Here is a 26,629-nt window from a genome sequence, read left to right on the forward strand (position 1 = left end):
CTAGGCCCCTGACAATCATATTGTTTCCATATTTGTTTCCAAAGTAGAGTCCATAAAATAGACTCTGCTTTGTCAGAGCCCACCCATTTGTCCAGTACCTTAAACCACGTCCCAGGAAATCTGATGCTGTCCTGTAGCACCGTCCATTTGCTTCCCATAACCTCCCTTCCTTTCCAAGTTCTTCCCCTTCCCTCTATCAGAGAGGCTAAAATACCACCACATTGCTTACATTTTTTAAATGTAAATGTTTACTTTTTTAAAAAATCCACCCCCAAGTTGTTAAGTGTCCTTCTCATAATGTCAAAGACTCTAGAGAAAGATTCATCGAAGAGGAATCTTGTATGTAGAATTTTACAGACAGAGAAACTATATGTAAAATGTTGTAAATATGGGGAAAGGGTACATAGCTTTCATCAGATTTTTACGAATTTCCTCTTAAAAGCAGTTAGCAACAAGCACTCTGGAGACACATTTCAGATTCTCTGTTCTTTCATGACTCACTGGAAGAGGAAGATTGTGGTTTTGAGTCCTGATGGGTGTTACAAAAGTGCATAGTTTGGCATGATGACCCAAAAGGACAGCTCATCTGACCCAGCTGTGCCAGGCCTCCAGGAGGCTCCACCCATAGGCCCTCAGGGAACCGCCAAACACCTTGCTCCTGGGGGAGCAGCTGGCTTCCTGGAACCTTTTAGTAACTAAATTCCCATTGTTCTGTGGAGCAGGGACCTGGTTTCCTATTCTGAGAACCTTGAATCATCTCTACTGGAATAATCTCAGCTTTGTTAAACAACTTCAGTGACTTAGAACTTTTTCCTTTTTCTCTTTCTGCTCTGTGTCACTTTCTTTTCCCCTGCAGCCTAATTCTGATCATTTTAGAGTGTTTTTTTTTCCATTATCTTTCCTTCTGAATTCCTCTATCTAGATGCAGGAGTAGAGAGAGGGATTTCTCAAGCTCTTTCACTTTCTCCGCTCCTCAAGAGACCAACTTACATTTGTAGTGGATCAAAATGGGTCGCTTCCCGCTTCCAGCAGGAAGACCAGCAGGACACGTGGCTGTCCCACTCTGACCGTCCTCTCTGTTCCCATGCCTTCTGGATTTCACACGGTCACGCAGTGGGTTCCTTAGAAACCCTTCCTTTGCTCTGCCTCTTCTCTAGCAAATAGTGGCTCTGGAGGGCTTCCCAGAAATGCTGCCTGCCTGCTTGCTTCCTAGTCTGTCTAGACTCCGTACTCTGCTGAGGGGTGGGCAGTTCCACTCAGCTGCCAGGTAGGGGTCAGCCAAATACACAGAGACCTTGACCATGAGTATCTCAAAGTCACGTACTGTCCTGCCCTGCCCGTGTCTTCCTGCCATGCGTCTGTGCTGGTTTCAGGTTTCCCAGCACGCCCGTCCAAAACTCTCTGGAAGCCTCTTGTCGATGACTGAATAAAGTTTTCATCTGAGACACCGATGCCCCTTGCGTGACCTCAGAAAGTTCATGCGGCTTCCCACGTCGCATAAGGTATTCCCTGCGAGTCGCTGAGAGGATGGAAAGTCTCTCCCTCTCTCGGTGCTCCCACGGAAGCTATTTTTGCCAGGCTGTGGCTCATGCCCTGAAAATGGAAGCTGGTCTCTGGTGCCAGCCTGGGCTTCTCACTGCTTGTCAGGACTCCCCGGACGTGAACAGCTGCTCTCACCGCACTCTCAGCCTTCCCCACCTCACTCTCAGGGTGGTGTGGCTTGGTTGCCACTCTGAAGAGCTTTCAATAGAGACTAATAAATTGGGTTCTATTTATTTGGTTATGTTTGGCTTTTTAAAAGTTTGACCTACTGTAATAAGTTCAATATATATGGATTTAATTTTATTTTACTTTTTCAGATATAACCTGAAGGTTGTTTAGTTGTGGAACTTTTTTGGGGGGTTATATTTGTTTAAAAGGAGCTTACTTTGGCTTTGTGTGTGTGTGTGTGTGTGTTTTTTAAGGTGACTTGTCAACCTGTTTATTGTATTTTTTCAGTTTGTGTTCTTTATTTTTGGGAGTTTTGTTTTTTCCTTTCTCTTTGAGCTCACTTTGTTTTAACATCAATTTACTTGAGTGTTTCTAGTGTTAGAAATTGTCTCCAGTGTCCGTGACAGAAACTGTTGCTTTGCTTTTAAATCTTCCTTGCTGCCCCAGGATCATAAGAAGGCCCTTGCTTGTCTGTCGCAACCTGGACTGTGGTAAAAAAGGCGCTGAGGGGGATGGCCTGGGAGACACTTGATCTCAAATGTCAGCCAGACTCACCATCAGGGGTTTACACTAGATACCTGTGGAGAACAGACGTCTGACAACTAAGAGAGGCAGAAACAAGCTCTTTATCCTTTCTTAGGCTACTTTGTCAGGTGTCCAGAAATAGGTTCTATAGTTTACATTTCATTCATTTCCTCACAGACTATTTGTTGAGAACTTACAGTGAGGCAGGAAATGTTTTAGGGAAGAAAGAGAGCTAGTCCCTGCCCTCATGGAGTTTACACTCTGGAAAAATGTAGGGAAATTACTCCTCATGTGAACTGTTTCCTTTGTATCCTGTAGAAGCCTCTCTAGACAATAACATGGATGAAATAGTCCAGAAACTAGAATAACGAGACTCCGAGTCCGAGTGGGGTCATCGCTGTTTTCTGACATCGCAGGGCCAGCACGCGAGATTTAAGAAGTATGTGGGGCACAGCGCCCACGTCACCAACGTGAGATGGCTGAACAACGACTCAGTGCTGCTCACCGTGGGCGGTGCTGACACGGCCCTGATGATCTGGACGCGGGAGTTTGTGGGGACCCAGGAGAGCAAGTTGGTGGACAGTGAGGAGTCGGACACCGATGCGGAGGAGGATGGAGGTGAGCTCAGTGCCGCGTGCCTACCCTGCTTTCCTCCACCCCTTCCTGCACCATCGCAAGCCAACTCTCCTCCCGTGTCTTTCTGTCGTTTGAGGCTATGACAGTGACGTCGCTAGAGAAAAGGCTATTGATTATACCACCAAGATCTATGCTGTGAGCATCAGGGAAATGGAAGGCACCAAACCGCACCAGCAAATGAAAGAAGTTTCGGTGGAGGAAAGGTATGCTGTCTCCAGGTCTGCTTGCACTCGTGATGCCTGATGACAAGAAACTCATTGAAACCAGAGTGTGTTTTCTTTGCCCCCAAAGTTGCTACTTAAGCCCGTCTTTATTTATGTGTATGCACAGTCTTCACCTGTACACAGGCTTGAGCTGAGGGAAGTTTCCCACAGCCTTCAATATGAGGGGAGGGTGGGTTACAGTTTGCAGAAGTTGTTTATGGAAAATGAATTGATGAGACGTGAGATTTGATGAGACTACCAGGCTTCCCTTTGCCTAGAGAGGTTGTCAGGACAGCCCAAACCTATCTTGAATGTGAATGTGATGGCTCATGGCGGGGAGCATGCTGACCTGGGAGGTAGAAGGGAAAGCAGGCTTCTAAAGTCCTGGAGGAATACTTGTGGGCTCTGAAAAATAATCTTCCATTCTGCCAGAGTCTCTGCACTACACCCCTCTACTTGGTGTGCCTTCTCTTACTGTGTCTTCACCCGCCCGGATTTGTTCAGGCTTGTTTGATCATTCCAGGCCTAGCCGAAGTGATTTCGTTGCTGTGGATCCTCTGTGTAGAATGAGAGTTTCTGTTTTTATTTTGTGCCTTTCTGATGTGCTATTGTAAGTCTTGGTAAAACACTTTAGCATTTCTTTTTTAAAAAAGTTCATTAATTACTACAATTACTTAATCTGCCATATTCATATTAAGGAGGATAAAGAGTGAATAAAAACTCTAGCATGTAAACAGAATTTCATGGATCTCAAAGATGTTTAAGAATTCTATGTGGGCTCTTTCCATTGACATAGGTTCAGTGTTCACAAGAACCCTGGTTCCATGATGTATTATTAATAGGATTCAAATTGTTTTGCATTTAGTATGGCTTCCCTGGTAGCTCAGTCAGTAGAGACTCTGCCTGCATTGCAGGAGACCTGGGCTTGATCCCTGAGTCGGGAAGATCCCCTGGAGAAGGAAATGGCAAATCACTCCAGTATCCTTGCCTGGAAAATCCCATGGACAGAGGACCCTGGTGGGCTGCAGTCCATGGGATCACAAAAAGTTGGGCACAACTGAGCAAATAACACTTTCACTTTCATGGCTTTCTGAATAGTAATAGATATTTAATAAACCTGTTCTATTACCTTTTACTATTAGGTGGAAATTTAAATACAAAGAAATAAAATAGCATTTCCCCTACTGCTTCAGTCCAGTGCCAGATGTTAAAATAAGCCTGATAAATGGTGGGTGTGCTACAGGCAAGAAGATTGAACTGATGCAAAAAATTCCTAATTCTTCCCTAGCATCTTTGTTAAATGTTACTAGGGGGGTCAGAGTTCTCTTTTGATTAAAAACTTTAGAGATTTTTCTGCAATAATCTGTAAATTATCATTTATTTTGCTTGCAACATGGTTTTTAGCAGCCACAAAGAGGAAATGTTTTTAAAGGACCTAATTCTAAGAATAAAGAAAAAATTTTAAAGTTCATAAGCACATAGTACATGAATAAGCCTCCCACCTACATGTGCTGTGCTTAGTCCCTCAGTCATGTCCAGTTCTTTGCAACCCCATGGACTATAGCCCACCAGGCTCCTTGCCCTGGGGATTCTCCAGGCAAGAATACTGGAATGGGTTGCCATGCCCTCCTCCAGGAAATCTTCCCAACACAGGGATGAACCCTGGTCTCCTGCACTTCAGACAGATTCTTTACCATCTGAGCCACCAGGGAAGCCCTTCCCCTGACATCTAAATAATCCACTCTAAAAAACATTTGGCCTAAATTATGCATGCTTAAAAAAAAATAAGCATTACCCAACTTCTCCAATTTCGCATATAACATTATAAAATGAGTTGACTTGGCTATTATTTCAAGGTTGCTTCTGGCTGATTGCTACAACCTAGTGATTCATCATGCTGAGATTTGGACTGGCCACTGAGACATAGAAATCTAATCACATTCCTAAATCCAAACACTATAGCTAGTTTCTAACCTATAGTGAGGTTCACCTGAACCTCTTTTGGTCTTGCTGTCTCTTTGGGCAGGTCTATAAAAATCTCATACTTGCCCAGTTTAGGAAGCCGTAAGAAAGTTGGCTCAGTGGGTAAAGAATCCACCTGCAGTGCAGGAGACACAGGAGATGCAGGTTCGATCCCTGGGTCGGGAAGATCCCCTGGAGAAGGAAACGGCAGCACACTCCAATATTCTCGCCTGAGAAATCCCATGGAAAGAGGAATCTGGCAGGCTACAGTCCAAAGGGTGGCAAAGAGTTAGACACAACTGAGTAACTAAGCATGGCAAGAAAGGTAAAGGTAGCTGCTGCTGCTGCTGCTTCTGCTGCTAAGTCGCATCAGTTGTGTCCGACTCTTTGTGACCCCATAGATGGCAGCCCACCAGGCTCCTTTGTCCCTGGGATTCTCCAGGCAAGATTACTGGAGTGGGTTGCCATTTCTTTCTCCAATGCACGAAAGTGAAAAGTGAAAGTGAAGTTGCTCAGTCATGTCTGACTCTTAGCGACCCCATGGACTGTAGCCTACCAGGCTCCTCCATCCATGGGATTCTCTAGGCAAGAGAACTGGAGTGGGTTGCCATTGCCTTCTCTGGGTAAAGGTAGAGAGGACCCTAAAAATTTTGAGTCTTAAAATCCAGAATTTTGAAGCTGACTTACTTTCTTCATCACACAAGATTGTCGTAGATTAGCATACATAGAATTAATTTCTTTTTTAATACCAACAATAAAAAATGCTTCATGGTGTTGTGAGATACAGGGGTAGGCAGTTTAGTACTTAATGCTGTTCTGTGCTTAGTCACTCAGTCGTATCCGACACTTTGCGACCCCCTGGATTGCAGCCCACCAGGCTCCTCTGTCTGTGGGATTCTCAGGCCAGAATACTGGAGTGCGTTGCCGTGCCCTACTCTGGAGGATCTTCCCAACCCAGGGATTGAACCCAGGTCTTCCGTATTGCAGGCAGATTCTTTACCGTTTGAGCCACCAGGGAAGCCCATTTTAGTACTTTACTGACATATAAAAACAAATGGGCTTCCCTAGTAGCTCAGCTGGTAAAGAATCCACCTGCAATGCAGGAGATCTGGTTCGATTCTTAGGTCCAGAAGATCCACTGGAGAAGGGAATGGCTACCCACTCCAGTATTCCGGCCTGGAGAATTGCATGGACCATATAGTCTATGAGGTCACAAAGAGTCAGACACAACTAAGTAACTTTCACTTTCACCTTCAAAAACAAATGATTCATAGCAAATGTGATGAAGAAAACATGTAGTGAAGAATACAATTTTAAGGTATAAAGAGGGTCCAGTGGCGTAGTCAAGCCTTTTCTATAGATAGCAGCGTCTTTGATAACTTAAAAAAGCCTTAACAGCATCAGTTCCCGGGGGGGTGTGTAACCACTCTAGGGTTTCAGCTGCACAGCATGCTGGGAGTTAAGCAGGCCCACACCAGGAAGGGGCCAAGGGAGAAGGAGCAGTAAGTAGTGTCTGAATTAGCAGCCTTCATGGGGACAAATCATTTCTTAATCAGAACTGAGAACAGCAGTCCCCCCCCAATCCTGGTCAGTAATTTAGGGGAGCTTGAATCTCAGAGACAGGACTGTAGACAGTTTCTGAACTGCAGAAGAAAGAGGTGCCAGGCAAGACAGGCATTCAGAGAATTTGTGAGAAAGCAGGATGAGACAGGGAAGGGGGGTAGCACCGGGCACGTGGGGTTGGGGGAGCTCCTCACAGTATCAGGCAGACAGCTCATCTGGGGTACAAAATGGGCTCCATGGACTCCAGCACCTGGCATGAGAGAGAGGCAAATGCTCTGGGCCTCGGATGTCGGGCCCAGGGGACCAGGCGGCACCCAGGTTCTCCCTGGGGATATTCAGGACTGTCAGCCCTGACACCACTCCCTTTGACTACTTCAAGCCCTGCTGACTCAAGAGGCAGGAGTGGCCTTGACCTTCCCTTCACCATTCCCTCCTGTGTGTACCTGCAAATACCCTCCTGTGCCTGTTCTAACACCTGTGCCAAAACGTGCACCAGTAAGACTAACGGGAGATAAATACTCAAGGATCACAAGAGACCTAGGCTCAGAACACCCACTCAGGGCAAGGGACTTCTTTTGCCTCCTATCAGTGTTTCAGGCAGTTCTACATTCAGTTTACATCCCTTTCCACCTTAGAACCTGTGAGATGAGTGCAGCATCTGTCATGTTGAGAACAATGCCTTGAAGGCAGCTGCACATTATGCATCCATCAGTTTTTAAGCAACTGAATTCCTAATTCCTAAAATTTATGATAGTCATAGATTAAGTAGCTGGGATGCTTTGGATTATGTGTTTCGGTATAATTCTATAACCTTATGAGTTCCTATTTTTCAAAAGCCATATGATCTTCAGATTCAGCCTTTTGAGGGGTGGGAAAGCTGAGAGAAATGATAAATGCTTTCAAAAGAAATACTAGGCTACCCTTATTGATACATAGTCCCTTCCAGGTGTTCCCCGAGCATCCTGGCCCCTTACTTCAGCTTTGCTCTGGTGCACTAGGTGCGTGGCCTCCTTGGCCCCGCCACACCTGTCTAGCCAGCCCCCAGTCTTGGTAAGCTGTTGGGTCAGCCTTCCACTCAGCAGTCACATGTGGCACATGGCTGAGGGAAGTCTAGAAGTCTCATGTAGCACTCAGAATGCGTACTCATCTTTGGTTTTCCTGTCCCAAGCGGGGACTCTGGTCTCTATTGAAGGCACATCAATTTGTTCCCCCAAATGACTGGATATTGCTTAAATTATTGTAGACCTAAAATGAAAAAAACTGACTCTTTTTAAAGTCATGAAGTTATATTGATATTTTAAATGTAAGTCTTTTTCTGCTTTCTTTTAATAGAAGTTTTTTTTTTCCCCGTCTTTGATGTGTTATATGTTGGATAGTCTTGTCTAAAACATCAGAAATCTTTCTTTTCTGGTTTTGATTCTTGGCTCAAGCTCCCTGAAGTTGGCTTCAAAGACCATAAAAATATAGGACTTCTGGTATCTTAGATAGAATTTCATAAGATTGGTAGGCAGTGACAAAAATAACCTAAATCTTTCACACTTGGTCTGAACTCCCTGTGTCATCTGTGGCCTCAGCAAGAGAGAGAGAGACTCTGAAAAGGAAGTCATTCGGGGAGAGCTTAGTGAAAGGACAACGATGTGGGCAGCATTTAAGAAGGTGGTGTGGCACCTCGGCAGTAATAACGACTGGAAGGGCAAGGGCAGGAAGCTGTTGCCAGGTATGGAGAAAGTGGCTATAGGAGCAGGCCACCTTCCAGGAGACCTGAGGGGAGGGTTGAAGGTAATTAATCTGAGTCCCAGAAAGCAGGTGTTGAGGGAATGGATGCCTCAGCTGCGTTCTCTCCTCGCCTGTTGGCCTCCTGCTGCCTCTCTTTAGCTGAATGCAGTCTGTGCCTGAAGGGCAAGGCCGTGCCTTGATGCAATCTATGGCAGGCAGCCATGGAGGGCAGAGAGCAAAACAGAAGGGTAGATGGGAGATACGGAAGGACGCACGGAAAATACCCGCCCATTCTCCTTGAATATTTTTCTTATGGAAACTAGTATCATTATCACTAAAGAGAAATTCAGGCCACTTTAATATTGAACAGCAATTACTGCCCTTTATAAATGCTTCTGGATATGTACAGGTATTTATTGCCTAATATTATAACAAAGAAGTCAGTAAATACAATAAATACATCCAAATCAATATCAAGAATTATTAGAGACACTTAAAACTTTACCTAATTTAAGTGGAACAGTTTTGATGAGCCATAGTTTTTACATCACTGTCTAGGGGTACCACAAGAATCGACTCATTAGAGATGAGAATTACAGCTTTTTAAAATCAATAACATTTCAACATCGTTGGCCCATCTCCAGAGATTTTTATTTTCACATTAAGACAAAATCAAGAAATTAGAAACTTAAAACTATAGAATTGTTTGGTATCAATATCCAGTCTTTAGTACAGATCAAAATTATCATGCAACCTGTTTTGCATCCCATGGTAACTGGGTGATCACCACAGAGGTGAATCACAAAAGGCATTTTGTTACTTTCTAGATAGGCTCTAACAGTATCTCCAGATGTGTGGGGTACCGTCTTTTATTAAAATCCAAATATGCCGACCACACATTAGTCTTCCCAGTGGTACTCAGTGGGGCCATGTCCCCACCTTTTCCTCACTTCACTGCTTAAATTAACCATCTGCATGGGGAATAGTAATAATGGAGGTTCTTATTTAATATATTCAGTTGGAACCTGCATTCACACAAAACCCCAAATTTATGATGAAAGAAAAAATAAATACAAATTGAATTATTTTTATGGAAGTTGGCATTAAAGTATTTACTAACTTTTATTTTTCTAAGTGGATGTAATAGTTAGCTTAGGGATTGTTTTCTCAATGCACCTGAATCAGCAGTCTGTATTTTTTCAGGGTCCTTTATTAACGAGCACTGAGGCTTGCAGCTTCTGGGGCTCTGTCCAGGGACGAATGAAAGAATGTGGGACTTAACCCTTTCTGTTTCTGCACCATCTTTATAGCATCATCTTGCCTATTATAGCATTTTCCACCTTTTACTAAAAGAAGGAGAGACTCAAACCCTCCAGTCTTGTTTCCTCACCTCAGAAGCTGTATAACTTATAGTCACAAATTACAAATCAAAATACCATACTAAAGCATATTTTTTCTTCTATCAGAAAGGCCTTGGGCTTCCTGCTAGCATGTCCTGTTTATCTCAGACTGGCAAGGTCATTTTTCTTAAAAAAAAAAAAAAAATCTGAATTAGAAAAGTTAGTTTTTAACACTTAAATTGTCTTGGCACCAGTTTGATGTAGTTTACTTATAAATTATGGATAACTAGAAACTGTGTGTGTGTATGTATTATAACTTCTTTGTCCGTTTCCTTCATTGATGGGCACTTAGGTTGTTTCCATGCCTTGGCTACTGTAAATAATGCTTGTGAATATAGGGGTACAGTTATATTTTCAGTTTAGTATTTTTCATTTCCTTTAAATATTCCAGAAGTGTAATTGCCAGTTCATTTGGTAATTCCTATTTTTAATTTTTTGAGTCTTCTCCATACTTTTTTCCATAGTGGCTATGCCAGTTTTCATTCCCAGTGCACAAGGACTCCGATTTCTTCACATCCGTGCCAGCATTTATCTTTTTGGTGATGGACATTCTAATGGTCATGAGGTGGTACCTCATTGTGGTTTTAGTTTGTATTTCTCTAACAACTAGTGATGTTGAGCATCTTTTCATGTACTTATTGTCCTTCCATGGATCTTCTTTGGAGAAATGTCTATTCAGGTCCTGTGCCCATTTTTAGATTAGATTATTTGGGGTTTTTTGCTTTTGAGTTGTATGAGTTTTATAATATATTTTGGATATTAACTCCTTATCAATATATGGTTTGCAAATATTTTTCCCATTCCATAGACTGTCTCTTCACTTTGTTGATGATTTCTTCTATTGTGCAGAAGCTTTTTAGTTTACTGTAGTTCTGCTTGTTTATTTTTTATTTTGTTGCTTGTTCTTTAGATGTCATATCCAAAAACTCATTACCAAGACTTGTATCAAAGAGTTTTGTTCCTGTGTTTTCTTCTAAGAGTTTCATGGTTTCAGGTCTTACTTTTAAATGTCTTTAATCCATTTTGAGTTAATTTTTGTGAGTGGTGTAAGCTATGGGTCTGGTTTCATTCTTTTACATGTGAATGTCCAGTTATCCCAGAACCGTTTATTGAAGAAACTGTCTTTTCTCCATTAAGTACTCTTGGCTCCCTTGTCAAATATTAGCTTATTGTATATGGTTAGGTTTGTATCTGGTCTCTTGATTCTGTTCCATTGGTCTATTTGTCTGCTTTTATGTTGCTACTATATTTTTTCTGATGACTATAGATTTATAGTATATTTTGAAGTCAGGAAGTGTGATGCCTCCTACTTTACTCTTCTTTCTCAGGATTTCTTTCACTAATCTGGGTCTTTTGTGGCTTTGTGCAAATTTTAGGAGTGTATCTTCTACCTCTTGTAAAAAGAAATGCCACTGGAATCTTGATAGGGATGCATTAAATCTGTAGATGACTTTTGTAGTAGTGGCAATTTAACAACATTCTTCTGATGCATGAACATGACGCACCTTCCACTGATTTGCTTCTTCTTTAATTGCTTTTATCAGTCTCTCATAGTTTTCAGAGTAGAGATTTTCACCTGCATAGTTAAATTTATTCCTAAGTATTTTGTTTTTGATGCTCTTGTAAATGTGCTTGATTTCTTTCTTTCTCTGAAAGTTTGTCGTTAGTGTATAGAAACACTACTGATTTTTCTCTGGTAATTTGTATCATGTAACTTTACTGAAATCATTGATTAGATTTAACAGGTTTATGATTATCTTTAGGATTTTCTATATATAAAATCATGTTATCTAAAAATAGAGATAATTTATTCAGTTCTGATACTTATATTTCTTTTTCTTACCTGATTACTCTAGCTAAGACTTCCAGCTGTGTTGAATAGGAATGGTGCAAGTGGCACCCATGTCTTATTCCTGATCTTAGAGGAAAAGGTTTAACCTTTCATCATTAAGTATAATATTCACTATGGGCCTGTCTTATGTGGGCTTTATTTTGTTGAGATATGTTCCTTCTATTCCTAATTTGTTAAAAGTTTTTATTATGTGTGGATGTTGAATTTTGTAAAATGCTTTTTCCATGCCTATTGAGATGATCATTTATTTCTTTCCTTTCATTATATTAACATGATGTATCACATTGCTTGACTTGCATATGTTGAACCATCCTTGCATCCCCAGGATAAATCCCATTATTCATGGTGAATGATTCTAGCAATGTGCTGCTGAATTCAGTTTGCTAGTATTTTATTGAGAATGTTTACACCTGTATTCATCAGAGATTTTGGCCTTTACTTTTCTGGTAATGTCCTTTTCTGTTTTTGGTATCAGGTTAATGCTGGTCTCATAAAATGAGTTTGGGAGTATTCTTTCCTCTTCAGTTTTTTGGAGGAGTCCGAGAAGGATTGGTGTTAATTCTTCTTTAAGTGTTTGGTAGAATTCACCCAGTGAAGGCATCTAATTCTGGACTTTTTCTTCAGTGGGAGGGTAACCATATTTTAAAGTAGAAATCCTCACAGTTAAAATTTTTTACTTTGAAATCAGTCTCTATCTTAGCTATTTTTTAAAGCAAAAGTTAGTTGATGGCAGAGTTTGATATCAACTTTATTATCACTACCATTACCTCTCCAACATTTGAAACCTTCCACATGTTTCCATTTTCCTTGTTTTTTGGTTCTGGAATCTCTCTAACTTTTACAAAAAGAGTTGGCTTGGTGAGAGTCAGTACAACATTTAGCTGCCCTTGGATTTTTCTCTTACATCTAAAACCACAGTAAATAATCCAGGAAAGCGGCTGACTGTTTTCTGGCAAGCTTCAGACAATCAGAACTGGGATTGGTGTCAGAAGTGGGATTAATGCCACTGCTTTTTCATCCTACTCATGTTTGTTGGAGGTCTGAGGATTGCCCTAAGAGTTGAACAATCACAAGCCTTTGTTATTTGCCAAATTCGATTCTCCTAAATCCCCTCATCCAACTAGGATGTCAACTCTGTGAAAGCCAAATTTCTGATATACTGCTTGATATCCAAATTGATAACAGTACCAGCACTCCATAAATACTTGTTGAATGAATGGATAAACTTCTAAACAAGATTTAGGTTGATTTCCAGTCACTGACACCCATGGATTAAATATCAGTCTGTGATTTTGTCAGCATCTTGTCTTTATATTCATAATCTGTCTCTAAGCAGTTGGTACCCCTGGTCCCTTCCAGCCCTCAGGTTAAAGGGTTATGCCTTTAGGCAATTGCGAACACCAGCGTTAGGTGGAGAGACCCTTACTCCTAAGCTCCATCTCTGTGGCATTGAGGATCGTTGTCCCCTTTGGCAGGGAGAGTGTGACAGTGAGTGTTTAGGAGGGATCTAGAGGGTCAGGCAATTTCCGTGCTCAGGCACGTATGCTACAAGCTTCCCTTCATGTGGTTGAATGAGTAGCACCTCCAACAGTTCCCATGGACAGGGAGGGACTCATCCCTGGGCACCACTGGCCCATTGCAATATTCACCCACATTTGGCTGCCAGCATCTCATTAGCTTTCAGTAACCCCCACTTGTGGACCTACAGACAGATCAGGATCCTGAAGGGTGGTCTTTGTCCTCCCCCTCCCTCTAGAACCTCACTCTGGAGAGGATGGTGTGAGCACCCCTAGACAGTACTGGGTCAGGGGGAGGGCATTGTATGCTGGGTGGAATCCATGTCCCGATCACCCAGAGTGAAGGGCAGGGAAAAGAGTATTTTCCACTCCACAGACTGCCTTCCCCCACCGGGCAACCTCGCCGCCCATCCGTCTCAGCTACTCAGCATGAGGAAACACTGAGGTGGCAGTGCCAGAGCTATTCTTAGCAGGGGATTATAAAGGAGGAATCTGCGAATACTCTTACATTAATCTTTTAGTCCCTCTGGTGCATATTCACTCCCAATCTAGGCCATATGTTCCTTAGGAAACCAAGAAGCTTTTATAAACCAAGATTAGAAGCAGATTCTGAGCCTTCTCTGAATGGTGGTCCCCTCCTCTTGGAACTGACAAGTCTTAGCACCAAATGACCTCAAAATTCCACTCTGGCACTAGCGTTCTCCAAACTTTTTCTTAAACTGTGCTCACAGCTGAATGAGAAAGGCCCTAAAGCTTATCTACTTCTACTGTCTTAACATCATTTCTGAATCAATTTGAACAGATTTATGAACTGAAGAAGAAAATCCTATGAAGAGAAGTGTACATCATGGCTATATAAAGAAATGTTAAGGGGGGTTGGTTTGTTTTGTTTTTGTGTTTTTTTGCTTCCCAAATTAATAGCTGCCTTTGATGCATAGTTCCTTAATATATGAGTCCATGGTGTCAAGATTGTTAAAAGTTCCACTGTCTTGTAAGTGTTGTCTGTCTGACTCTCAGTTTCTCAGGGGTCAGCCCCGTGTCTGTCACGGTGGCCACATGTGCCTCACTCCGTGCCTTGCACGTGGTACATAGTGAGCAAATATTTCCTCAAGGAGTAGACAAATGGGCACATTTATTTAACCTGCTCCTCTGCTTATTTAAGTAAATTAATCTGTTCTCAAATGGCTTACAAATCTGTTCTTTGTCAGCAAACCACTTTTACCTTCATTTTGCTAGCACTGAAGGGTGGTCTTACTATTGTGGGGAAGGTGTGACCCATGTAGAACTGGATGATGCCCCATCTGGCCATGGAACTGCTCTTGGTCAAATGATTTCCTATCTTCATGCCCCTTGTTCATTAGGGATTAAATTTTATTTGGTTTAAATCTATTTAAATAACCCAAGGCAAAAAGAACTGAAAGAAAAGTCTATATTATTATAGCCACCACACCTATTTTACAGACAAAGCTTCTTAGCAGATTTATAGTGAAATAAAGAATATGCTCACAAGTAGCAAAGTCTTGGAAAGGTTTAGATTTCCCTGATTTGAAGCAAATCCCCATCTATAGGTAATCCCAGTTTTTCTTCTTACCTTTTGTGCTATATTTGGGGACAGAAGTCCACTGGGAGAAACTGCCCCAATTAAAAAAAAAATTGCTTTATTGAATCAGTTAATCCACATTTCAAGCTTTCTTGAGGCTTGCTGCAATGGTTAACTCCAAAACATCCTCGGCCCACGAAGCCTTCATTCCCAGAGTAATGAATGTACATGACTTATTTGCTTCTTACGTGAAGTGGTACATCCTACAGACACTTGCGTGGAGAGTTACAGTGTGTGGAATCTGAACTGCGTTCTCGGGTCCCTCCAGAACCTCAGCTCTTTTTTGCTGTTTCAATGAGTGATTTGGGCCCCCTGGTTAAGTATGCCTGCCTTATCTTTAGAAAGTATTTTTATGATCAGATTAAAGCTGTAAAAGAAATTCACTGACATAAATAGATTCATGTGGTAGATGACATTTACTTCCAATATTCAGTACTATTGGGTTGGCCACAAAGTTCGTTCAGATTTTTCTCCATTTTACAGGAAACCCCAAACAAACTTTTTGGTCAACCCAATAGAAAACTAGTAAAAGGGGGTTACCTTCCTACCTTTGCTGTAAACTAGCCTTCTGGTCTTGAACCTGTCACCAACCCACATTAGATCCATTTCCTCATCTGTAAACAAGCAGCTTGGCCTTTCAGGCCTCGGCTCTCTCAGCTCTGAAGCTCTTTAAGGAGTGAGAAGGAGAGTGTGATGGCCCACGGTTTATAAGGACTCTGGTCGTTCATCTTTTTAAATATTTAAGTATCAATTTTTCTCACTTCTTGTACAAGAACAGAATTTAATTGAGAAAAAAAATGGTAATGTTTTATGCTCCAGTGGAAATAGAAAAATCTATTGTCTTATATATAAAGAAAACATTTGGGGGACAAAAATAGTTTGTATATTAAAGAGGGTGTTTTATAATCTCAGAATACTTATAAAGACCATGGTTTGAATTCACTGCTAAAAATTCTAACAAAAAATATAAAGCCACATGCTACTGAAAATACCATGCCCAGGAAAGTTGTCCCACTTCACTTAAAAAAAAACAACAACAAAAAACAGCAAGAGACTGCAGGTGCTGGTAAAAGGGAGTAACTGAGAGTGACTACTAATGGGTCGGAGAAGGCAATGGCACCCCACTCCAGTACTCTTGCCTGGAAAATCCCATGGATGGAGGAGCCTGGAAGGCTGCAGTCCATGGGGTCGCTGAGGGTCGGACACGACTGAGCGACTTCGCTTTCCCTGCTGAACATGATGAAGGAGACAATGCTCCCATCCATGGTGATATTAACGAATAAACAGCCCAGCTCTCCTGGCGCTTTCCTCAGCTCCCCTGGCCTGACAGAAGCCCTTTGTCATCACTGACCAATAGCTGCTTTGTGAGCTTGTATCGAATAGTTGCTAAGAACTGACAGTCGTGCTGGCAGGTGCTGCTGAGCTTAACATCACTGAGATCTGTCAAAAGCACTTGATCCCATGGTGGAGGGACCATGAAGAGCATAAACTTTGGTACAGAGCCCTGCAGTTGCAAACAGGTTGCCTGTGAGCTAAGCTCAGACCTCACGCTGGGAGGGTGTTTGTGTCTGTGTAGGGTGGAAAGTCCATGCTACTCCAGAGCATTTCTCTCCAAGCTAAATTCTTCTTCTTCCCTGCACCCCTTAATCCTGTGAGAGTCCTACATGCAGAGCTGCCCTGAGCAGGTGGAAGGTGGCGAGTTTCCTATTCTCTAACAAGGTGGAGAGAACTGGAGGTAGAGTCTATTAATCACTCCAAAGCCCCGTTTCTTAGTCATATAACTCTTCTGAAAGTTTGTTAGTGATTCTTAAGGGAATTAAATGCTACCTTCATAAATGGTTTTCCCTTTTCAGATCTCTTGACTTTCTGTGTTGTTTGAAGCAAAGTAATGACTATGTAATGGATAATTTTAGGAATTGAGCCTCCCATTCATTAGAAAATAGCTTGCTCACTTTTTATCACAAAGAATGGGCCAGGGTGTAAAAATGCAGAGGTGTTATAGAATGCTATGAAGTGCTGTAAAATGATTTTTTAATAGATTAACACACCTAGGAAGTCATACTCCTACAGTGGGATCTGTTGACTCAAACCCACTCCATATGGAGCTAAAGAACACATCGCAAATGGGTAAGCACTTTTCTACCCAGAGGGAGTCTCTTTCAGAAGATAGTGGCAAAGTTGGGTCTTACTCTTTTAGTCAAGTGTTTAAATGTCTCTCGGATCTCCATTTAGAGGGAATGCATGCCACTAGGATCATTTACCCTCCCACTTTTTACTGTTGTGTGGTCAAGATGTGATAACTGATGTCTTTGCAGAAGCAGTTGTTAGGATGCACAATCTGTGCCCCTTGACATGATGTCCATGGGTGTATGACGTGGAGGATTGGGCTTCTTGTGGGTGTGTGGAAAGCATATTGGTGTGCTAGAGTGCCACTGTTGTGCTCTAAACAGCCGTGTGCTCTAAACAGCCCCATCGATTCCTTTGAAGCTCACATCATGCCGGGCCATCTTTCCCCCTCCCAGTTCCTGTCATTTATCAGTTTCCTGTCTCTGTTCGGCTGGTGGTCAGCTGGCTGACCCCAGCTCCTGCCACGCTGCGGCTTATGTCATCACCCATAGCTCCTCTCGCTGACTTAACCTTCTCTCCTCTAGATTTCTCATTCCCAGAACACCTGACCTTCATCCTCATCAAGACACCCAATACCTAAACACCTCCATTTTTCTCTCAGCTCCCTCTCAGCTTCCCTCTTGCCTGCTTAAATGCCACCCCTCCAGTCCTCTGGGCTCTTCATCCCTGTATTTCTCCTAGCCCTCCACTCCTCTGACTAGAAGATCACATTGGTGCTGGGTGCCCTCACCAGAGTCCTTCCCATGCTCCACCCTACAAAACCATTCACTTCCTTCCTTCGTCTCAGAGGAAGTGAGTCCCTCCTATTCATGGTGGTGCTTGGGCCCTGACCTTCCTACTATCCAAGCTCCCTCATCATTTCTCATCTTCTCTCTGTCTCCTATGCCACCTGCCCAAAACTGGATCCATGTCCTCAGCCAAGAAACACATTCCAATCTTTCCCATTCCACTCAACTCTGCTCATGAGAAAAACAATCCTTTGACGGAGTTTACACACGTATCCCACCCCCTCACCTTCCCTCCCTTCCCCCTTCTCATCCATGCCTCATCTGGCCATCCCGTCTGTCTTCTGTCCCTGCTGACATGGTCACTCTAGTTCCCAATTCCAATCTACTCTCTTCGTCTTGTTTAAAGGACAAACTTGTTTCTTCTGTAGTAGCATTGTTCAATAGAAATATAGTATAAGCTACAGAGGTGATTTTTCTAGCAGCCAAGTTACAAAAAGTAAAAGAAATGGTGAAATTTAATTTTAATAATGTATTTTTAACCCAATACAAAAAATATACCATTTTAACATGTCATCAATATAGAAATAATTCATTATTTTATATCTATTTTAACTATTATTTTTACTAAGCCTTCAAAACCTGGTCTGTAATTTGCAGTTACAGTACATTGCACTGTGGACAAGGCACAGTTCAAGTACTCAGCAGCCGTGCGTGGCCAGTGGTGACCATGCTGGACAGTGCAGGTTTAGATATTCTTCTTCCACTTACCCTTTGGAAACGATCTCTTCTGGCCGTCCTCCTGCCACTCCAACCGTTCCTTCTCAGGGCCCCATGTCTGCTTCCTCTTCCAGCCCCTCATATGCTATTGGTGCTTAGGATTTCACCTTTGGCCATTCTCTTTTTTCACCTTACACCCTCTCCCTGATTCATATATCCCACCTATTGGCTATGATTCCTAGTGTTGTATGTCTGAGTCCCACCTCTCAGTTGAACCTCCAGCTAGAATAGCCAACCCACAGACGTCCAGAGTTTGACAAGCCAAAACGGAACTCCCCATCTTCCCTCAAAAATCTTCTCCTGTCTCAGGCAGTGGTGCCACCATCCACGTAGACGCCAAAGCAGAAAACTGTTGTGCAACCCGAATTGCCCTCCCTCCTTCATCCCCTAGAGCTCGTCAATTGCAATGTCCTTGAAGTCTGAGTCATCTGTATTTCTTTAACTATTCATTTGTTTCCTTCTCTACAACCACTGCTTTAGTCTGCGCCTTCACCATCCCTCTCTTGAGTTGTTGCTCTGGCCTCTGTGATAGTCTGTTCACCTTTACTTGTGCTTCCCTCTGCTCCATTTCTTTATGCCCTCAACTTTTCACCCATATAGTAGACGACTCACCTAAAACAGCTGAGTCTGGAACTGTACCTCTATTTTGGTAAAAGGGACTGTGTTGTAGGCCTCAGTTAAGAGCATTTTCAAGATGGAAGGCTCCTCTCAGGGTTCCCCATAGTTCTGCCTGATCCCCTTCTTTCAACTCCACTTCTTCACTGAGCAGCTCTACAGACTGTTCTGGAAGACAAATAAATATTGGATTGGCCAAAAAGGTCATTTGAGTTTTTTCCATTTGGTCTTATGGAAAGATCTACATTTGACAGAATCCAGTTCCTTTTGTTTGGAAAATAGTTCTCATGGCTTTGGAGACTTTTCCTAAACCTGGACCTATCCTAGAGCAGTGGCTCTTAATTAATCCCTCTCTCAGTCTTAACCTGTCTCTCTCATACTACAGACATCTTTGAAAATATGATTAAAGCATACCTCTTTTCCCTAGAAAAATGTACACATGCACACACAATTTGACATGAATGCCAGGGGTGTCACTGAATCCCTGAAGCCCATTCATAGGGGAGACAGATCTTGCTAGAGGACAGTCCTAAACCAGTGCTCAAATCATCCCGTTTCCAGCTGAAACCAGGATCCAGGGTCACTGGGTTTCCCAAGATGTTTTGAAAACTCTTAAGAGCATTTTAATAACACATCTTGGAATCTGAAGAAAGCCACACTTCCTCCAAGGACACTTTGAACATCGTTGGACTAACAGCGCTAAAAACATTTCCAAATGTGCATTTCTTGGCTAAACGTAGCTGAGTTTCTCCACACCCACACCTCTCTTTATAGAAGCTGCTTGGAATGACTGTTTCTTACCGGTTCTCTGAGCCTTCCCCCAAGTCGGCTCTCACATTGCACTCCTCTTGGGTTGTGACTGACTTCCATAACCTCCTCAGTCATTTCAGAAGCTGCCCTAAGAGCCTTGGCATTGAACGCTCACCCGTACATCTCAGGTCATCACGTGCTCTGTTCTACCCCTCGCTCTGCCAGCCCAGCACCCCAGTGCGGGGCAGTGGGCAGGGAGGTAAATGCCTGAGCACAGGCCACCCTTGGGGCCTGTCGTAGGGTGACAGCCCGTGTCATGGTAACACTCTACACATCTTCAAGTGAGTCTAAGCTTTCTCTTCCACAGCTGAGCTTCTGGGCTCTGGGATTACAGGTAGGACTGAGCTATCATAGTCCTTCTGTGCCTACAGGGAACACAGGGCCTGGAGTGGCGACTCATGGGTGTGGGGTGGGTCTCCAGCAGCCGCCCCCCTAGCACTGGGCAGGAAGGGGGCTGCCTCATTACTTAACACCGAATCACAAGCCTGAGCTTGCAGGCTCCTCATTGAGGTTCCCACCTCCACCCTCTTTTCCTTGTACCCTCTCCAAGCGCAGGCCTGATCTTCCTCCTCTCTCCTGATTATCCAGTTTGCTTGCTCTCTTGGCCAGGTTCCCTCCTTAAATTTTTTCCCAATGGAAACTTTCTGCTTTGTTTCCCAGAGACTCTTCACAGCCCCACTTGCCCTGTGAGACCCCTTCTTGTCTCTGCTCCTCCCACCTTCGACCCCACCCCATCGCCTTCCCAGCCCTACACCTCCCTGCAGATTCCCAGCCATGCTCACGGCCTTCCTCGCTCTCCATCCTGTGTGCCAGCTGCGAACAACCAACTATAAAGAGTTTATTGGACTGAAAAGTGAGTGAATGTTCTCACACGCTCTGCTCTTTCCCACCTCAGCAAAGCTTTTCAGAGTCACATTTCCAAAGGAATCTGAATCTGGAAGGATTTAGATCCACTCAAAAATACTAAACCTCCAGGGTTTGGCTGTGGTTGAAATTGTTGGCAGTCCCTCTCACGTCTGATGTTACGAAGCCTGTTTATAGATGCCTGGAAAGAAGCCTTTAATGCTTGTGTTGTGTTTTAACTTGCTTTCCTTTGGAGGCAGGGAATTGTCAAGTAAGTATGCGCAGCACTCTGCAAAAGCCCAGGTGTTGGATGAGCATCTAGAACTAAGCGTTCATGCAGAATTCACAGCCGTGGAGGGTCTATACTTAACACTCTGCTGAATTTGCCACAATGCAGGTTTCTGCCCTTTGCCCCCTCATCTTCAGTTTTGAAGCAATACAGCTGTAAACATGCTTGTGAAATAAGAAAGAAAACATTCTGAGATTGCTTTTCTTTTCAGTTTTTTACTGAAAATCAAGGTGAAAAAAGCATCAGATTGCCTCCACGTGTATATATATACAATCCACTGTATATATAAGTACACAGTGTTTGTGCTTGTATGCATACTCTGTATACACTGTATAATATGCGACATATTATACAGCCCGTGTATGCCCTGAAAACGAGCCCTGCGTGTAATCTCAGATTCTGCCGTATGAACCGTGCTCTAGTTCCCGTGGCCCTTTGCTCCCATCTCAGACCTTGGCTTGCTTTTATCGTACACGCAGACACCCTTAGGTGGAAGAAGAAACCCACGGATGTCATTTAAAAGTTCCACTAAAACAGAAGAAAGAGCAGATGTCCCGGGAAGCGATCATTACCAGGCATGCAGTCTAATTGTGAGAACCGCCTGCCCCCAGCCTCCCGCTCTTGCCCAATTTGGCAGCGGTGATGTCAGCCGGGGGTGTCGTTTGCAGAGATGTGCTCTCTCCCTATTCTTTGGTGCTGACGGTGATGCCATTTGGTCCAATTATCACTTATGATTACATAACATGTTTTGATTGAAGAGCTTCTGAGAAAATAAAGCTACCTTGTTTCTCCCGAGCACAAAAATGCAAGCCGTTCCAGCAGGCACGCTGCCCTCCCGAGAAACGTTGCGAACTATTAGGCTAAATTATGAGTTGAACTTGATTCGGAAACAAAGTGGCCATTGTGCCTGACTCCCACCCACATCCAGGAGGATGTGATTGTTTTTCTGACCACAAGTCCCTCTCCAGCGCACTCTAAACTAAGCAGAGGCCCCCTGGCGCATTGGCACAGCCCAGAAAGTGCGCGGAAGCAGTGACAAGGCCTCCTTTTTTCTCCCTATCCTGTAGGCGCTTTAGTGCAGAGTTTGCCCAGAGACGCCAGGGTATGAGCTTTCTGAATTTGGTAGAGCGGTGCACTCTTTCATTTCTGTTTTAGTTCTTTGCTGGCATGTTCGGGAAGCATGGTGTGTGCCACACAGGAATGTCTGTTCACTTGGACGATGCTTGTGCATGAATGAGGTGGTTGCTAGTGCAGCCCTAAACTGTACTAAGTTTCTCACTTGGCTTTGTTTGCTGCTTACAAGGGGATCCAGGTAATCCTTTCTCTTTATGTAGCCCCAAAAGCCAGAGCTAATGAATTGGAACATGTGGCAAGAGCTGGGCCCCTCCCCTGCCCCTCCCAGGGTCTCTAAATGCAGAGAAGTCCCATTTGAGGGAAGCTCATGGTACCCCAAAATTGCCCTCCTCTTATAGGTGTCCTTGAAGGCTTCCCCGTTAGAGAAATTTCTTAATTAAAATTGGAGGCCCAAATCTGCAGAGCTGAGCAGGGGAAAACAAGCTTTGGTGTGGTGGTAGCAGTTGAATGCAGACCATGAGCTTGCCCTGAGGGCTAGGTGCCGAGGCCTTCATCCCTTTGCTTCCTATCTGCCCTTTGTGTGGCAAGAATGACCTGGGCACTTGACCTTCAGAGCCAGTTCTCTAGCCTGGCTTGTAAGTCCTACTTCACACCACGCCAGGATCTCTGAGCACCTAATTCTGAATAGTGCATCCCCATCTGAAAATGCCCTGTGGATTCAGGAAGTGCAGCCCCTTCCTTCTCAGGCTTAGATCCCTCTTTAGTTTTAAAACCAACTGCTATGGCTCATGCGTTCTTCCTGGCTCCCAGGAGAGGGGGGCTGACTCTGACTTCTATGCCTTACGTGTAGGGAAGCCCAATTCCGTGCCTGTGAATCCAGGGCCCCAAGTATCAGAAGCTGCTTTTCCTGGAGGTGGAAGAGGAGCTAGGGAGGGGCCTGGACAGGACAAACCCATGGGTGTGGGGTCCTCCGAGTAGGGGAGGACAAAGGGAGCCTGGCGCTGGTCTTAGCTGGCCACACTGGACAGGCAACCTTGCTGCCTTTAATTCAACACTTTGCTTCTTTTGGCCACTCTGTTCCAGACCACCCGTTAGCAGAGCGGCTCCCCAGCCCGAGAAGCTCCAGAAGAACAACATCACAAAAAAAAAGAAACTGGTTGAGGTGAGGAGGTTACACTATTTTGTTCTTCCATCTGCCATCAGTGTTCTACGATCTGCCCGGTGGACGTCACCATCTGCAAGTCCCATGGACGCCTTCAGTTTACCCCAACTGGACTGGCTGGCTCTCGCTTCTCCTGTCCCTTCCACACAGCACTGTGTTCCCCAGCAACGACCAGAGTCACATCTCCTGGGTCCTGTTCCTTCAGCCCACGACCAAGCCCTTTGGTTACTAACCCCAAAATATCCTGCGTCCTTCAGACCTGGTCCCTTTTCCTTGTACCTAGTGCCACCCAGGGGAGCTTACTCACCGTCTCTAACATTACTTGAGCACTTGTCGGGTGCTGGGTACTTTGCTATATATTGATACTTCCCACTGAGTATTTCATACGTTCCTCGAGTCTACAGGGCAGGTACCATTATTGTTCCATCTTACAGAAGAGGGTGCTGTAGCTCAGAGAAGTCTAGTGATGTGTTAGGTCCCAGCCCCGGATCACTAAGCCAGTGAGTGGAGAGGGGTTTGAACTCCGTTGTCAGGACTTGAGGATGCGAGCTCTGGGGTACCTGCTGATTTCTGAGAGAGCCCTCCTAACTGTTCTCTCTGCCTCCAGACCTGTCCCTTTCCTCTCTGACACATGCCCTGCTGTCCACAGAGTCAGCTCTTGACAATACAACTCTTCTCTCTCCACCCCGGCTTTGAGACCCAGGAGAGCCCCACTCTCCCGATGGGACCCACGATCATGGTTTCAAAACCTTACCCAGGAGCCCCTGTCCTAGCTCGTCACCTGAGATTCTCCACAGCAACTCAGGTCTCTAACCCCGAAGCCATCGGTGTTCTCTGAAGCTGCCTGGGACTTTCAGGTCCCTGGGCTCAGAAGCCTCCTCCTCTTCCCTCCCCACACTCCGTCCTTCCCCGCCCTTCTCTGTGCAGCCTTCTCTGGTGCTCCCCACCCTAAACCCTCCTGCCCTCTACCCGCCCCACACCCCCTCCTCTGCAGCCCTGTCCCACACTCTACTGCCATTACTTCACACTCATCTGTCCCCTACTACACTCGGAACTCCTTGAGGCCAGAAAAATCTAAGTTAATTTTTTTTTATTAGAAGAGGAAAATATATTGGGGGGGAGGGGTGATTATCATGGAAATAGCACAGGTCAGGAAATGCAGCTGAACTTCAGGAAAGATGGGATTCGGAAACGGAAAGGCTGTCATCAGCCAAGACGGTGCCTCTTTCTGCCCAGCAGGGCCTCATGTGTGCCTGATGCGTCCTTCTCTTCTCCTGCAGACTTCTTGAGCCACTGTAGTAGACTGTGGTGCTGTCCGATGCGGGCATTTACAGCTCCTCAGTTAATTAGGCAGCCGAGCCTACCAGCATCCCCAGCTCTAAATTCCTGGGGGAAACTATCTGATTGGCCGAACTTGAGACAGTTGCCTATGGGACTGGGGATCACATATTACACACAAGGTTTCTGGGAAGCACATGGTGAGGGGAGACACTTGGGGTGGGGAGCTGCTAAGGAGGAAAAGAACTTTCCAGGTGAGAGACTTAAAAAAAAAGAGAGAGTCATATAAATAGGAAAGCTCCTGATACATGGGCTAAATGGATGTATCAGCTTGACGAAAGGTCATGGGAGATTGTGAGAGCAGGGCTTCATTGTGCCAACTTTGGACTTTATCCCATAGGTAGTGAAACTCAGTGCATGTTTTTGAGTAGGGACGTGTTGTGGTATTTTAAAATTAATCTGATGTTTGTAACTGGCAAGCTTTGGAGAGAGGAAAGGCTAGACTCAGGGAACCTAGAGAAAAGGGACCCACATCTTCTTAATCTTGAATCAGTCCCCACATCCCACCCCAACCAGCACGGTGCCCAGGACAGGAGAGCTGCTAGCAATGACAGCCATGCCATCAAGTTGAATTAAGAACAGGTCTGATCTGAACCAGTCACTGCTCTTTGTCCTAGAAGACTAGACAGGAAGAAGAGAAAGACTGTAGGGGAAAAAAGAATGCAAATGGTATAGAAACTTTGTAGGGCAAGTACCCAGCAACAGAATGAGCATGGCATTCGCCTCAGTGTTCTGCTTTGCAGTCCCCGATGCATCCAGTGGATCAGAGCAAAGAGCCCTGAGCCACCCTCAGCTCACCTCCAAGAGTGCCCACCAAGTCACAGATGTGCAACTTCAGGGCAACCTTAACTGGGCATCCCTTCGATAGGCTTTGCCTCACCTGAGAAGCAGGGAAGCAAATCCCGGTTTATTTACAAAGTTAGTTGTTCAGTCGTGTCTGACTCTTTGCAACCCGATGGACTGTGGCCCGCCAGGCTCCTCTGTCCATGGGATTCTCCAGGCAAGAATGCTGGAGTGGATTGCCATTCCCTTCTCCAGAGGATCTTCCTGACCCAGGGATCAAGCCCAGGCCTCCTGCATCGCAGGCAGATCGTTTTCCATCTGAGCCATTAGTAGTAGTGTTAGTCACTCAGTCATGTCCGACCCTTTGCGACCCCATGGACCGTGGCCCGCCAGGCTCCTCTGTCCATGGGATTCTCTTAGGAAAGAATGCTGGAGTGGATTGCCATTCCCTTCTCCAGAGGATCTTCCTGACCCAGGGATCAAGCCCAGGCCTCCTGCATCGCAGGCAGATCGTTTTCCATCTGAGCCATTAGTAGTAGTGTTAGTCACTCAGTCATGTCCGACCCTTTGCGACCCCATGGACCGTGGCCCGCCAGGCTCCTCTGTCCATGGGATTCTCTTAGGAAAGAATGCTGGAGTGGATTGCCATTCCCTTCTCCAGAGGATCTTTCTGACTCAGGGATCAAACCTGGGTCTTCTTCATTGCAGGCAGATTCTTTACCATCTGAGTTATAGGGAAGATCCTATCCGAGCCACTAGGGAAGCCTTATTTAGAAAACTCATTGTAATTCTATGTGTGAGGCTGCCCCCCAGCATCTTGGAGAGCTAAAGAAAGGGCTGCCCTGTATCCCCAGCTGGCCGAGGAGTGAGTGGTTCCTGTGCTGAGTGGCTGTCCCCACGGTGCGGGTTTGTTCCTCTGCTCGTACTTCCCCTAAGGGCCCTTTCATCTTGTGTGGGAGTGTAGGAGCTGGCTCTCGACCACGTGTTTGGCTACAGAGGCTTTGACTGTCGCAACAACCTGCATTACCTGAATGACGGTGCCGACATCATCTTCCATACGGCCGCGGCCGGCATCGTTCAGAACCTCTCCACAGGTAAACGGGTCGGGAGAAACCACTGTCTGAACAGATGTTTATTTAGCCCTTTGTGCACTTTCCCACTGGTTATATGCCCCGTAGCTTAAACTTGCTCTACCCTTCAGAGCCATTCCACTCCATTCCAGACTGGTGCCCTTCAGTCCTGGAAGATGCTCATGTTCACAGTCAGACCCGATTTCTCCCTGCCTTTCACCCAGCTGCATCTCATCTCAGCCCCTGGCAGGGAGGTGGTGCTTCCTTCAGCTCCACGGAGGCTGAGAGGGATGGAGGGAAGCCAGAAAGAGGGTGTGGAGAGCAGAGAA

At 44.7% G+C, this 26,629-nt stretch overlaps 1 protein-coding gene across 5 annotated transcripts in view; it reads left to right on the plus strand.

Annotated features, from left to right (window-relative positions):
• The window catches only part of EML6 (EMAP like 6), a 287,468-nt gene that overhangs the window by 242,954 nt on the left and 17,885 nt on the right, over positions 1 to 26,629 (plus strand). For all 5 annotated transcript variants that reach the window (XR_001501286.3, XM_059891241.1, XM_059891240.1 and 2 more), the window contains 4 exons: positions 2,652 to 2,853; positions 2,948 to 3,074; positions 23,031 to 23,109; positions 26,195 to 26,324. Coding sequence is in view for 4 of the 5 variants with exons in the window: in XM_059891241.1 (XP_059747224.1) it covers positions 2,652 to 2,853; positions 2,948 to 3,074; positions 23,031 to 23,109; positions 26,195 to 26,324 (538 nt within the window). In the remaining variant the exon portion in view is untranslated. The remainder of the gene's footprint in view (positions 1 to 2,651; positions 2,854 to 2,947; positions 3,075 to 23,030; positions 23,110 to 26,194; positions 26,325 to 26,629) is intronic.

The sequence above is a fragment of the Bos taurus genome, chromosome 11 (assembly GCF_002263795.3).
Source record: "Bos taurus isolate L1 Dominette 01449 registration number 42190680 breed Hereford chromosome 11, ARS-UCD2.0, whole genome shotgun sequence".
Lineage (NCBI taxonomy): Eukaryota > Metazoa > Chordata > Mammalia > Artiodactyla > Bovidae > Bos > Bos taurus.